At 39.1% G+C, this 15,554-nt stretch overlaps 1 protein-coding gene across 1 annotated transcript; it reads right to left on the bottom strand.

The window, feature by feature from the left end:
* Positions 1-19: 19 nt before the first annotated feature.
* Positions 20-8,151, bottom strand: LOC121953876 (ATP-dependent RNA helicase DDX19A). Its single transcript, XM_042501143.2, has 12 exons — positions 7,943-8,151; positions 7,023-7,062; positions 6,816-6,905; positions 6,536-6,671; positions 6,107-6,199; positions 5,772-5,874; positions 5,457-5,571; positions 5,148-5,325; positions 4,822-5,059; positions 3,893-4,055; positions 3,305-3,496; positions 20-2,239 (listed from the first exon to the last, which is right to left on the bottom strand). The coding sequence occupies exons 1-12, from the start codon at positions 7,997-7,999 to the stop codon at positions 2,178-2,180; spliced, it is 1,467 nt and encodes a 488-aa protein (XP_042357077.1). The 5' UTR covers positions 8,000-8,151; the 3' UTR covers positions 20-2,177.
* Positions 8,152-15,554: the final 7,403 nt, after the last annotated feature.

Raw genomic sequence — 15,554 nt, 5'->3', positions numbered from 1 at the left:
AAAGCATGTGACTACATACTGATGAACATCTACATGTTCTTTTAATTCAACATATTAATACATAACTGTGTCCATGAACGCAGCTCAGCTACAGAATACCACACACCTTGAACCTATCGTTGTCTACACATGACCTTCAGTTTACAACAAACTGGCTTTAAGCCGAGTCAGGCAGTATTACTCCTATGTATACGTATGAACTGGGTTTTGGTAGGTTCTTCTGACAATTATCAAACACAGTATACAACATGTGGAGAAGAGTGTTAAGTTATATTGCCCAAACTGCTTTGTGTGTCCATGGCTCTCGTACAGTGGTATTACATTATGGATCAACAAAGTGCACACACTCTCACTGATAATGTATACATCCAAATGTCCAAATATAACTGCATACATTGTTTGTTTATTTTACCCGAAAGTCTTCACTGAGCATTCTCGTGGATTTTCAGCACACTCTCACTTGCTTCTAGTTTGGCTAATTGTCCGTAAACAGTCCTTTTAAAAACTGTACTACCACCAGCAGATTTCTTGGTGCTGATGGGAGCCAGATGAGGTTTGTACAAGGTTCAGACTGACCAATCACTGCCCTTAATGTTCCAGCGCGTTGATCGAATACACCAGACGTCACACCGTTTCCATAATTTTACACAGTTATCCACTGATGAAAGGTTAACGGATTTCGTATTCGAAGTGCTGCGTCTGTCAAAATTGAACCTCATGAGGAATGTTTTTTTATTTGCACTTCTTAGAAGTGACTATCAATAATTCAGTCACACTATTACTTTAACCTAAAAATTGTTTAAATATGTACACAAGTACATGTTTTCTATCCATGTGACCATGTTGGAGCAACACAGTGAATCTGATTGGCATAGGTCCTCAAGTCAATTCAGCATTTGGTTTCAAGATAATTCACACATCCTAAAGACGCTCATAATTCAATATATAATCAAAATTTCAAGTGTTAGCCAGAATATTAAGCCCAATGTCTTAGAAACAAAATCATATGTATATAGTATAATGCACTTGAGGAAGGCATTGCGTTAAGTTTTTTTTTTCTTTTAAAGTCACAATCCTTAATAACAGCACAGTCTGGGTGAAGAATGTAGCTGAGCTCAAGTCAAACTGGAGACCCTGATTGAAAAGATTGTGTGGGACAGTGAGACACAAAGGGAAACGGATCACATAGGACCTTAATGGCCACATTTTGAATTGAAATGAAGTTTTATAAGACAGATGAAGGAAAAAAGAGGACTAATGATTAATGCTCAGCTGTGGCGCAGAGCCTGACCTGATAACAGCCATAAACTTTGTTAAAATGATATAAATAACATGCATGCGAGATGTGTGGTTGGCTGATGATGGATTACTGGCTAAACAGAGATATTTTAATGTTCATGACTTGGAGTTAGTAGTGTATTATCACTCTAGACAGCCGTTTTTTGGCATTTGACTACACACCCTGATGCTAAAGCTGAGGTTAATTCAGGATTAATTTCTGTCGTGAATACAGGTTGATAGTATTTGAGAATAGCTATCACAGGTTGATAAGTTTGCATAGACCCTTGAAACCCAACCATCACCATCCCAATAACAATCGTCGTGATTTAAACTACCGCTCAGAGCAGCATACCCAACTTCACCCTTTGTACTGAGGTTTGGTAGTCACAATAAACGCTGTAATAGGCAACATGATACAGTTACATTCGATTATACTTTGTTCCTCTTAAAATTAAAAACTTTGTGGCACATAAAATGGTTATTTTTCCATTAGGTTTTTTTGTGAATCTCTTTACAGATAGCTTGTATCATGCCACCACTACAGCCAACACCAAAAAGTGTTTTTTTTTTAGCTCCAAGTGTATTCAGTAAAACAGAGTCGGCTACGGCCGCTTTTGCAGCATCACAATACACAGCGATAAACTCATAGACTTTATTTAAAGAAGTACAAAGAGTGAAATGGGGTATGTACCAGAGACTTACAAAACACTTGTCTGAAAGGAGACATATCCACATGTAAACATATGCTGTATTTGTGTGTTTTTTTCTCTTTTCTCCGACGGCTAAAAAAATAAAAGCATAAAACACTGTAGGAGCGTACAGTCCTTTGAGAGCCAAGAGGGGGTGGGGGGGGGGGTTGTTGGTTGGCGTCCTTCATGCGATAAACACCATTCTTTTTAGCCGGCGATTTTCTCAATTTCATCCAGATCATCAGTGTCTAGTTTTTCAATTTTCTTACCTGCAGAGGGAGAAACCATAGAAAATGGTGGGGTTCATTTAGAGGGTTGATTTATGCCTGATCCCTGACATCTCCCTAAAATGAGTAACTTTTTAAAAACCATTATTAAAAAGGAATCCTCCTATCTCAAAATGACCATTTATAGAACAGTTAAGAAATTTTTTTCTTGCATGTCTCCACAGTGAGTGAAGAACCCAAGAACTGAAAAAAATCTTGATGAATTTAAGTCATGGGTGTCTGTGTTTCACAACAGCAAAACTTTGTCAAAACATCTGTTTGCGAACTCTCACACAACTCGTGCAGTACAATCCAAGTTTCATTTAACCAGCCGCAGACTCAGTTCAGACAGCCCTTTCTGGCAGATCTGAAATTGAAACTTATCGTGCTCTCTTCAAAGCCACACCACACCCACTGATAAAAACAGTAATTTTACCTCCCTGAATGCAGGAGCTTCTGGTTGAGCACTAACTCTATCAGTTATGTATTTATTTTAATTTTTTTTTGGTGTGTGACTTTAGTGAGTACTAACTTACCTTTTCAAACATTTAAGTCACAAAGTAACACAAACAAACTGACTGATGGATGCAGGAGACCAGCATCTCCTGTGTTCTGGCTTTGAAGAGACAACAGACATTTGTTGTCTTACACATTTTGTGGAAGAGTTAGTAAATAGATGTTTAGATGTAGTTTTGCTGTGTGGAAACAAGAGCCTCCACAACTTCAAGAATTTTCAATTTCTGGATTCTTTGTTCACTGGAGGCATACAAGAATAATAAGGTTTTCTCTATGAATTCAACATAGGGGTTAGTAATTGATATGCCAACGGTCATTTTTGGGATGATGTATTTTTTGAGCATATTCACACTCCAACATGTGTTAATTTATGTATTACTATGCTTTTATTATGGTTTTATTGTTTGAGTGAATGTGAGCAGCTGACTATGTGAATTTCATTTGGGATAAATAAAGTATCAATCCATCTATCTATCTATCTATAATTCTTTTATCAACTTGATCCCACTGTGTGTGTGCATGAAAAAGTGTGTGTAGCAGCTGCAGACTTACTGAAGTGCTCCTGGATCCTGTTGAGGATGTTCATGCTCATCTTGCTGTCCACCATGTTGATAGCCAGTCCCCTCTTGCCAAATCGACCTGTGCGGCCAATCCTGTGCAAGTACGTCTCGTTGTCTGGGTTACCATCCTTGTCTACTGGCAAGTCAAAGTTGATCACCACAGAGACCTGCTCGACATCGATACCTAAATGTGGAAAAGTGGCAAGAAAGGGATAAAATGTAACGAGGAAAACAACGTAAGGGGCAGTACATTAACATTTGTATTTAACCGTTGTACATGTACCCAGAGTGTATGTTTTGTTGCAGTTTTTTTAATGAGACCATTCACTTAAAGGGTGTTTACATGAGTATCCATTGAACCAGGTAGAAATTGTGGGCCTTTTTACACATACAATAAAAAGGGCAACAATTCTAACGCTTCTGACTGTCGTAGATAAATGTATACACCCAGATCTGTCTTAAGTGTCAGGCTGTTATTAAATATGGAGATAAGAGGGCTTTTGATTGTATGTAACAGCTTAATGGTTATGATGATGAAAGGATGTTGATTCTGCCCGTTCTGATGGCACTTGGTCCTTACCTCTGGCACAAACATTTGTGGTGACCAGAACCTTCTCCTTGCCATCTCTGAAGCGGTCGATGACAGCAGCTCTCTGCTCCACCTGCATCTCCCCACTGAGCAGCGCCACCTGGTGGCCTTCTCTGGACAGCTCCCCTGCGAGCCAGCCTGCAGTCTTCCTTGTCTGGATTATACAGAGGAAAGTGCTCTCACTATTTCACCAGCAAACTAAGTGCATTTCTAACAAAGGACCTAATGTGGAAAAAAATCATGGCCGATTTACAGGATGAATCGGAGCGTGCTCAATGCCCTCAGCTATTAGTGTTGGTAAAATAAACAAAGTAAACCAGTAAGTCAGCTAGTGCTGGCACATTGTTTTCTTACATATGGACACACCACTGTTGTATTAAGAGAGCTGGATACAGCATTGGAGGTGCAGCCCCACTTATTCCTATGAAAGTTGCTCAGTGTTTCATGAATGCAGAAACGTTCAAGTGCTGCATTTAAAATGACCTGGATGATCGGCACTGCTCTGCACTGTGTGGCCCGTAGAGCAGGCGCACTAGAGACTTCTGCTGGTCGAGCCGACTACTTACAGTTTACTGCTCCGTTAAGCTGAAGTTATCGGACCGAAATGATCAAATGGATCAAAGAAATGTATCCACTGATTCACAGATGTCAATGGAGAAAATTATTTTTGGAAACGCATCATGAAACGGATGTAATTCCACTGTAAGGTCACTACAAAAATTAACTTTAGACCCTGGTACACTTCCTGGGTGCCTGAGACACAAAGACCTTGCCACAAAAGTTGAATGTAGTAAGTTTGCTCAACATTCAGACAAGATCACGAAAGAGAAACTTTTTTTGTCCCTATGAAAATTGGCTGTGTGAATCATATAGATCATGTATAAAAAGTATGAAATAAATAAATGAGTGAATAAACTCACATGGCAGAAGATCATGGCCTGGGCGATGGTGATGGCTCCGTAGATGTTACAGAGGGCTTGAAACTTCTCCTCCCTGCTGTTACACAACACATAGTACTGTTTGATGGTATCCAGCGTCTCCTCCTCTCTCTTCAACTTGATGATGTTGGGGTCAGGCACGATGCGCTGGGCGAAGTTCCACACTGACTCTTCAAACGTGGCTGAGAACAGCAACATCTGGCAGTTTTTAGGCAACATCCTGTGTGACAGAGAGCAGACGTGAGAGCTGATGCATGCATGTGAATATGTGGAGATAGTTTCTTCTGAATGTGGGTGTTTATTCTGACCTCTGGATGCGGATGCTCTGGTCCTGGTGACCTTGTGTGGCGATCATGACATCGGCCTCGTCCAGCACAAACACCTTGATCTTCTTGGGGTCTATGAACTTTAACTTACCACACCAGTCCAGCATGGTACCAGGTGTGCCAATAACGATCTGCTCCTGCAGCTTTGTGCCCCGTTCCACTGAGACATTCACAAGAAGCAAGCACTCATCAATACGCAGAGCCATATCTGCACCAGGTTTATGCTTCACCAATAAGAACTATTTAAATGCTACACACAAATGTCGAGCATTGTAGAGAGACAAGCCTTACCTTTATTTCCTCTGATGGCGTAGACTAATCTGACCTCAGAATAGTGTTTGCCCATCTGCTCGATTACCTTGCCAGTCTGAAGTGCCAGTTCATAAGTGGGTGACACACACAGGCACTGATGGAGAAAAATTAATTGGGGGAAATGGATTTAGGAAGCTGTAAAATCTCTCATAATTTAGTTTAAGTTATCAAGCATTATAATTAATGTTAACGACAGGCAGAATAAGGCCTTCAGCATGTCACACATAACCGTTTTTAAAAACTCAAGATTTCAATTACAGATCATTTAAAACAGAGAGGGAAGTGAAAACAAACCTGGGGATATTTGTGGTTGGGATCTACATGACTGAGCATGGCCAGGACAAAGGCAGCTGTTTTCCCTGTTCCTGACTGTGACTGGGCAATCAAATTCTGTGGACTGAAGGAAAAAAAAGAATTAGATAACAAGCAAAGGCAGCAAAAATAATTATCTGTTCTTTTTAGCAATATCTGCTGCAGGGTCTATTAATGCAATTTCACATATTAAAGAAGAGGTGTGATTAAAAGTTATATAGAAACTATTCAGGATGAGAGATTTCAGTGAGCTATAGAGGCATAATGCATATTTAGTGGACTCTACCACACTTATGTACAGTGCAAAAGATACTCACGGTTCGGCCAGCATCATGGGTAAGGCAGTCTCCTGAATTTTGGATGGCCGGTTGAAACCCATCCCGTAAACGCCCTGAAGGAGCTGTGGTTTACTGCACACAGGAGATAACAGCCAAATGTTACATCTCCAGAAAAGACTTGTCTGAAGACAAGTATTTTCCAAGGTATCTCATTGCTTTGTTTATGTATACACATTTTAGTGCACACACGCGCCTTTAAAGACCTACTAATACAAGGATAAACAGAGGAATACTTCTGCAGCAGGCATAGTTTATATCTGGTTTGGAGCATTTTGGCCCTACAACATCATTTCTGACTACATGCGTGATGAACACGATTGATAACTGATTAATAATTACATTCTGATGCCTCCAAATACTGCAGGGTAAAACCAAAGAGTTGAATGGACAAACAGAAGATTTACTTACAGTCGCAACTCCTCAAAAGACTTGACAGAGTAGAGCGGAGAGTTGGGATCCTTCTGAAGGACTTCCACTTGATTTGTGTTATTGACAAGATTATTCCGTATCAGCTTGTTTAATAACGACTGTGCCGCTTTGTCCTCTGGAAAATAAGTTATGTTGCAAATGACTTTTATAACTCAAACATACAAGCAAACAAGCATCAAAATCAAAGACAATAACGAATGTCACACATCATCGGCAGAGGATGAATATTTTTGTAGCGTGTAAATAATTAACTGCCCACCTTTCTCATCGTCATCTGTACTCTTGTTGTCTCCCTCAGCTTCTGACTTTGCAGCTGCACTACTGGACTCTGTTGCATTTGCAGCCGTGCCTGCAATTGTATAAAAAATAAAATAAAAATAAATAATAAAGATACTAATATTTACATTCAAGACAATTTTGGGATTACTGGTTTTCTGACTACAACAACTTGCATGCACATACTTACCATTTTCCTCTGGTTTGTCTTTTATTTGGAGAGTACCGATCTGTAAGGAGGAACACAAGTTTTTACTTTTTCTTTTACACACATCTTAAGAAACAAATTGTGGCCATTACATCAAGTTGATATACTAACAGTAAAAATTACTGACTGAGCATGAAGAAATTAGCAATAACTAAAATAAATTCTAAAAGAGCTAAAAGAGTCTTTTTTTCTGATAATAACATATGAATGTTTTTGTAAATACATGTATTAATATATTTTATGATTTGATTAATATAATAGATTTTTTTTATATACATTTCAATGCTTTCTTAAAACCCAATAACTCATGAAGGCAACGAAAAGTGGTCTAGCATTAATAAATCTACGTCTGGGAACAAATTGTTCAACCATAATAGTCAAGCTATTGTACAACATATCTCCTTTGGAACACCAAACTTAATATTATTATAGTCTACATTGGGAACTTAAGGATTGTTTGGGAACATATGAAAGTTAAAGTTGTTTGACAGGATAGTCATTGCTTGATCAAGACTAGACCTTCTTTATGCTTTTCGTGCTAAAACAAGCTGTGGCTGAATCTCGACTACTTCTTCATCAACGGCTATTTTAGATCCCCTTGCATCATTGTGAGCCGGCTAGCTGCTAACGCTAGTAACTCACTGAGCACGCAGCTAGTTAACTTTAGCCCTCACGACAAAACCCGGGCAACCCGCTAGTTTCGTTTCAAAACTCACAACACCGTTACAAAGACAACTTATCAACGAAAGACAATTTATTTACAGTGCTGTCATTCTATCGTTTCTACTATGAGAAATGAGGCTGAACAGATAAGTTTCGTTTCCATTGAACTAGAACAGGCCAAAGCATCCTCTAAACATGCTAACAACACGTTAGCTCGTGTTGCGTAAGTTAAGGTTTACCGATTCCGCCGCTGCTTCTTGCTCGTCCACCGCCTGTGCCCAGGAGTCTGTAGCCATTGTGAAACAGTTTCTTCTATAGTTATTTTACTCGCAATAATTGAACTACGCAGGCAAGCTCACAGTGAGGATTTAGCAATGTGAAAGTAACTATTTCTCCACAATGGCGTGCCGAAAGCGACTCTAGGCATCTGTGTAATCACTCATATGTCCGGGTAGAATGCAAGTGCCACTTAATAATAGTTCCCAGCTTACTGAAAGTTCCGACGCGACTTACGAAAAGTGTGAATGACTCTTAAATTCGGGATTTGAACAAATAACGTAAATTAAATTAATAAAAAAAAAAAAAAATGTTTTAACTTTTTTTGTTGTTAAGATTTGAGAGATTGGTGGCTGAATCTCAAGAAACAGTTCTTTGCGGAGCCTCTAGGTGGTGCCAAAACGCTCTGCACAAACTCACCTTCCCGAGATACTGTATGATCTGAACACACACACACACACACACACAGAGCAAGACAGACAGACACACACACACACACACAGCAAGACACACACACACACACACACACACAGACGATAGGTAGGGCTAGATTTCCAAACAAGCCAAGGAAGCATGGACATGGCCCGAGACTAACAAGGGCTGAAACACCTTTGATTCCCTGTTTGGCAATTACAATGTAGGAATTGGATTTATTGCAAATGTGTTTATCAATATGCACCACTCACATACAATACAAACGAGAATTCGAGCTTAAGGTGGCTCCTACATTTTTACCTGAAGCCTTGTCTTGCCGAGGGGCCCGGTGTCAAAATCTAGACAAAATACCAGTAATATTTCAATTGATATCATGCTTACACTATGCATTTTACTAAATAAATGTAATGAAATTTTCACAAATTATCACAAACTAACTTGGAGATAAGGAATGAAAGTACCTGAATTGGAGCCTCACAGCTCATTTTAGCACTGGGCCCTCCAGTGGTTAATTCAGCCCCGAGGAGAGGGCAGAGTCCCCAAAGCAGTGATCCTGCAGTCGTCAGATGAGCTAAAATGATATGAATAGAGCTCCAGCTAACACAGTGTTGTTTAGAAGAAACGTGAATGTCTGTTGTATTGTTGGATAGGATATTACTCTATTTTTCTGAGAGACATGCTGGACAAGGAGTCATGAGGGTTTCTCTTGATCTCCTGAACCTTCATCCAGGTCTGTATGTGATTAGTACTTATAAGCCACGTCTGAAATTGCCTTCATGCCTTACAGTAAATGCTGCATCATTGCATGATGGATATAACATACATGCTGGTATACTATCTGCAGTGGATTGCTGAAAAAATGACTTTTCCCTTCAAACTTCACATTAAATTGGTTCCTTCACTCATTTAAAAAAACCTAATTTAGTCAAGCAACTCATTGAGGAAAATATAACTAAGGCCAACCTCCTGCCAGAAAAAAAAAAAAAAAACTTGGTTTCATCATCTCCCCCTCTCATTGAGATAAGTGTGCATTTCTTTCTGAGAGGAAACCTTCTCTGAGCCCTCAATGAGATCACTGCAGGCATTTTAGAGTCAAAATATTTTGTCATTTTTTCACAAAACAGTTGTTGTTGCTGTTAAGGCTTATTAAGTGACTACACCACCGACAGCCTTATTGAAAAAATGAGAGAGAATATCCCAAATATCAAGATCACCAACCATGAAGAAGTCAGACACTTAAATGATTTGTTGTGATGTAACCAGTGTATCATCATCAATAAACAGTAACAACCAGTACGGAGTTAGACCAGCTGTGGACCCCATGTAAAAAAAAACAAAAAAACATTGTAAATCATTGCAGTTTTTGAACTACATGTATATTTTTGACCACTCCAGTTTTTAGATAAAAACACAAATCAGCATATAATTATTAAACCATCTGTACAAGTTTCATAGATGCAAGTCAGTGAACTAGGTTTCCCAAGGATTGGACATTTTATGGATGCCAGTGATTCCCTGATTCTGCATTAGGTATTTTTCTGTCCACGAGCTAAGCGGGACTCATCAGGACACTGGCTCGTTAGTGTGTACAAATAATGCAATGTTTGTATGACGTTGTGGGGACATATATCTGTCAGTCACATTGTGAGGACACGTCTGCCTTTGGGACAAAAACAAGTCCTTGCAATGTTAGCACTTGGTTTTAACATAAGTAAGATAAAAATTAGGATAAGGATTAGGCTCTTCAAAAAACATTTTCTTGCAGAGAGTTTTATGAGAAAACTGATAGATTGATAGATAGATAGACAGACCCCGTTGTGTCTGCCCAGTAAGCACCTGCCAGTTGTTTAGCATTAAGACTTAAAATGGGGGGAAGAGCTAGCCTGGCTGTCTCCATGAGCCCAAGTGTCTTGTACTTTTATGAGAGGTTATTTGTTGAACTTTTTCTTAACCAGGCCGTAACTTGATGCCTGTGATGACGCAAATATGTTAACAAGCACTTGAACAGCTCTTCAAAGGCAAGTCGGTAATGTAGCTGGTCACCTGGTTGTGTCGTCGCAAGTGTTATCACGCCATTAGGGTATTTCCCAAAATTTCAAACTATTTCTTTATGTGCGCATTACGGAATTAAGAGTACTACTCTTGCTCTTTACTTGAGTAGAGTGCTACAGCATAGTTATCCCAGTTAGGGGCTTTAATGGATACCAGACTATTAACCAGAGCTGGCCTCCGCTAAGGACCATGCAGGAGCGCCTGGGGTCACCTCTGGAGCCAGACCGCTGTGGCTGGCTGCTTCTTAAATTAATGCAGAATTGATTTCACACATTTCCCCTGCTCCACTGGGATAGATAGATAGATGATGACAGTGGCTTTGGATTGTGCTGAAGGAGATTACATTGATCGCTGTTCCGCTGTCATCCAACGGTCAACGGCACTCGCTCTGTGTGTGCGGCAGTTCGAGTTCATCTCCATGTATGTGTGTGCACACGTTAGCTGTGTCAGTGTGTGAGAGAGACGATATAGGGAGTCTCTTAGATCGTCAGTTTGGAGACAAATTTGTCAAAGGCTTGAAAGAGCGGAGTTTATTGTTGCCTCCAATCAGCTGCCTTGCCGGAGGTATCCATGGCAACTGAAAGAGTAAAAGTAAGGTTTGAGGTCTCCAGAGAATTTGGAAGAGACAGAGAGAAGGACTTTGTATTGCCACATAAGGACTCAATTCAAGCGCTGAATATGACAGAAAGGATATCAAAGTAGAGTGGTCGCAGTGGAGTTCGGTTTTCAGTGTGAACAATCTGAGGAAAGGTAAACACTCAGCCCACGAATGCATAATGTAAGATCGCTCAAACACTACTCCATGCTCATAAGTATACAGTAGGTCACAGCTCATGTAGGCAGTATATACACTCTGTTATACATACAGTAACACTTGTACGGGCTGCTAACACAAGAGCTCCAACTTGATGATCTGCCTGCAGGTAAAAATAAATGATTATACAATAAATAAAACATTGTTAGATGAGAATGTAGACAGAATAAGAGAACTTATTTTAATACTCACAATTCTTTATGGGCAAAATTTTAACCCTCAAGTCCCTTTTGGTCTTTTTTTTTTATTTCAAAAATGATAGATGACAAATTGATACATGAAAGATGGTTAGTTGTTTACCACTTTATCTGAAAAGTGAACATTATGTTGGCATGAGTGCTTGTTTTTTTATTTTGCTGGGAGACTCTTAATTAATTAAAAGACTTTTACTCTCCCATTAATAAATTATCTGGACAAAGCATGGACAGTACGTAAAAAAATTGTTTAAAAGGAAGCTTTTATTTTGTATGTCTCTGTTCTGTCATTTGTGTATAACGTGTTTCTTTCATTTTTTGTTTTCTTTTGGAACTTGCAAAGTATGTGACAGTATGCAACAATGATTTATTTAGTCTTTGTTTATGTGATAATATCATGTGTCATGTAATCCCATGTGGGATGGTCCACTTCAATGGTATGACATGAAATAAAAAATTAATTCAGTTGTATATTCAATCATTCATATGCTGCCTGAACGTGGTTTTGAACTGTGAAAGGATGAACAAGCAGTTCACCAGTGACCAGGTGTGCCTTCAGTGAAAAGGCAAATGTTTAAGTGTCGGACTCTCGTGAGATTATCAGATGACTTTTGTTCTGAAAGCCCCCCAAAATACTGAATAGAAATTGCTCGTTAGAGAAAAATCAGTGAATAAATGAACTATTTTTACACTCTATGATGGCCAACCACACCACATGGTTCAGGTTATATATGAGGTTAGATGTAATAACCCATAAATACCCAGCAGATGTTTGCAAAATTAGCATGTATTTAGAGTTGTGTCTCTGGCAAATAGATGAATGCTGGTTTGTGTCTATATGTACTTATTTGCATGTACAGCATTCGCTCTTCTTGTATCTCTGTTTTCATAAACATCTTAAAATCTATTTGGTTCTTCCAGCAGCTAAGTGTTCATTTTGTTCAAAAGGTAGTTGCTATCTTGGTGCTACTGCTGTTTGGTGCTGGGCAGTCAGTGCACAGTGGATTCATTAAAGCTTTTTTCACGCAAACAGCTGCCTGCTGTGGATGTAAACTATGTTGGGAGCAGTGAGAGTGAACTAAAAAAAGTTGTGGGCCATAAAAACAAAACAATAAGCTGAAAGACTCTCTCTCTATAGGGTTGAGGGGTGCTGCATAGTTAGGTGATTATTCTTTGTCACTCTGAGTGACATCTTCCAAATTACCCATGGTCATTTAACCCATTGTTCGTATTGATGTATTGATTAGTGCAGCTTTAAAGTTCCCATTAAATCAAAATAGGTGTTCAAGTTTTTTGGTTTTTTTTATCACACATATCTTGTACTGATCATCACCACCAGGAACTGGCCCAACAATTACTCAGAATGTTTTGTAGGTATTCTTAATGGTATTTTAGAAATAGTAATTTCTTGGAAGAGTATTTAAAAAATACTCATAACTCATCTTGCAGTTGGGGGCGTACAATGAAACACTTTGTCTACCATTGAGATACATCAGCTCCATCACAACGATGAGTCATGTAACACATATCCAGTGCTATTGGCTACTTTAAACAATCTATATCCGCAACAAGTCCCTCACCAGCTTCATATTTTTGCAGGATGTAAAGCTGTGGAATTAAACTTTCAATATAGTGCAGGTGTTTCTCAGATAAACTACAGTTGAGGGAGGACAGGGGGATGGTGGAGTCATTGCTATGACATTCAAAATATGTTGCTTTAGATATTGTGTAATGGATAATTTATGGTATTGATTTGTCATCGTCATAGAAGATAGATGTCTCATCCAATACTGGGCCAGGATACACACAATACACTGCATGGTTACAGCGAATGGACACCCAAACATTAGACTTATGTGTGATTGCTTAACATCATTAAACTGCAATAATCTGTTATCTTATTGACAGAAAATCTCCAACTATTTGATATCCATAAATGGTTTTATTCATTTTTTCCAAGCTAGAATGCCAAACATTTCTTGGTTCCAGCTTTTCTAGTGTGAGAATTTGAAGCAAGACATCAAGAAATAAGACTGCCATTGGTTGGACCTAAGGGGACTAGCCTAAACCATGGAAGACATACCCCAAACCAAAAGTAGAAAGATATATGTAGAAATGGCCATTTAGTATAAATGAATTTGACCTAAGGTGGGGCCTCCTACATTGTATTGCTCCTCACAGCACTTGATTGTCTGAAAAATCATACTGAAAGGTCTAATAGTTACACAAACATAGCTATTATAGGTGCTGGCTCTGTGGCTACTGTGTAGTGATGGCAACACTGCTAGCAAAACTATGCAGCAGTAGGAGTCTGTCTCCTCTGTCTTGTTCTTTCCGTCTTTAACATGGCAGCTCTCAGGTCCTTGGTTGTCCATCGTCTGCTAATTAATCAGAATCAAAGAGAGACAAATCCCACAAACACAGACAGGCTGCATGCACAGGTCCATAGGTGAGAGAGAGACAAGCAGAGGGAAAGAGAGGGAGATTAAAGGCGGATTCTCCCCAGACCTCCTACCCCTACTTTCTTCTGGTAGAAGTCATTAAGATTCATACCCCTGATCCTTCACTCTGTGCTGGCTCCTCACTGCTTGCTCCATGCATCTCTAGCAAGAAAAAAAAACAGAACCTGCACGCCCACGCCAGAATTAAAATGGTGATGCAGCACTTGTTTTCTGTCAACAAGAGAGAACATGCAGAGAAAGAGAAAGTGAGATAGCACGAGAGATGGTGAGAGAGAAAAAGAGAGAGAGAGAGTAAGGGGCTGACAGCTGGTTGGTATTCCTGAGGCTTAGCCAGAGAGGCTGATGGTGCAGAGTGGACATCACCAAGGAATTTCAATGTGTATGGAACGGCTTGCTGTTGTCAGAGTCAGAGCACCAGCCTTTATATTATAAACCTAACCATTTTATAAACTACCATGTGTTTAATAACTCAAAAGCTGTTATACAAAGGTTCAGATTTTAACAGTTTGATAACAACTACTAACAAGAGTTTTATTTCCCACGACACATAAATTATATTTTAGGTATATTTGATCTTCATGAACAGTGTTTTTCTGTATCTTATAGGTTTTATGAAAAGAAAATGTTTAAGCCTTTGTTATGGTCTAAAATGACTCTTTTATAGGTAATTCCTATTCAGAATTACATTTAAGCCTTTAATAAAGAGTGATCTTATTTTAAACTCTTTTTAAAATTCTTACTTTTAAAATTATTAGAGGAAACCCCTTCATGTAGAATGTCAGGTAGAATTTTGGGTTAAGTCTTGCACAAGACACATAAATGCACATTTTATTCCATTTGATTGAGTAGTATAAAAAAATAATGTAGACCTTGCACTTGATGATTATATAGCTTTAATAATATGCCGAGAACACGCAATGCATGATACTGTCAGACAAAGTGGAATAATATGATTCCACAACCTTATAACTACTGTTGCTGTGGTTCAGGTGTTAGAGCGGGTCTTCTTCTCTGGTCAACATGTCAGTGTATCCCTGGGCAAAATACAAAACCCCAAATTGCTCCGGATGGCTGTGCCACAGGACATCACACAATAGTTTTTTGGACAGCCTTTTTTTTAGAGTTTGGTATTTTTCCCAATGCCATCTTGGTTTTGTGAACAAGTGATCATATTTGGATGAAAAGGTGAAGCTTTGGAGGAGCAAGGGGTGGATCTGACTGAGAACCTGAGGACACCGCCATGATAGCAACTTTTCAGTTATTAGGTAGCTTTTTACTAAAGTGTATCATGTATTTTACTCTAAATGGAACTATAATTAACAAAATGGAATTATACACTGGCTGTGTAGGTGCCCCGCACTGGTCATTGAAAATAATGCAGGTTTAAGGCACTTAGGCATTGGCTGTTGCCATGCTCTGTTTGTACGTATACTTACGAGAAGTACCACCATTCATACACTACTCATGTATACCAGGACACTGGTGTCTGGGACTGTGGAAAACCAAGTCTACCTTATTTTTAAGTTCCTTGTCACCATGTGTCTTTTCCCAAACCTAACCTGAGTACTTTAACTCACCTAAACCTAACCTGCATGACTTTACCCTAAGCAAGTAACTT

The sequence above is a fragment of the Plectropomus leopardus genome, chromosome 2 (assembly GCF_026936395.1).
Source record: "Plectropomus leopardus strain MGB_pleo_1.0 chromosome 2, ASM2693639v1, whole genome shotgun sequence".
Taxonomy (NCBI): domain Eukaryota; kingdom Metazoa; phylum Chordata; class Actinopteri; order Perciformes; family Serranidae; genus Plectropomus; species Plectropomus leopardus.
Note: the sequence above shows the minus strand (reverse complement) of the source record. Positions and strands in the feature narration are given on the sequence as shown.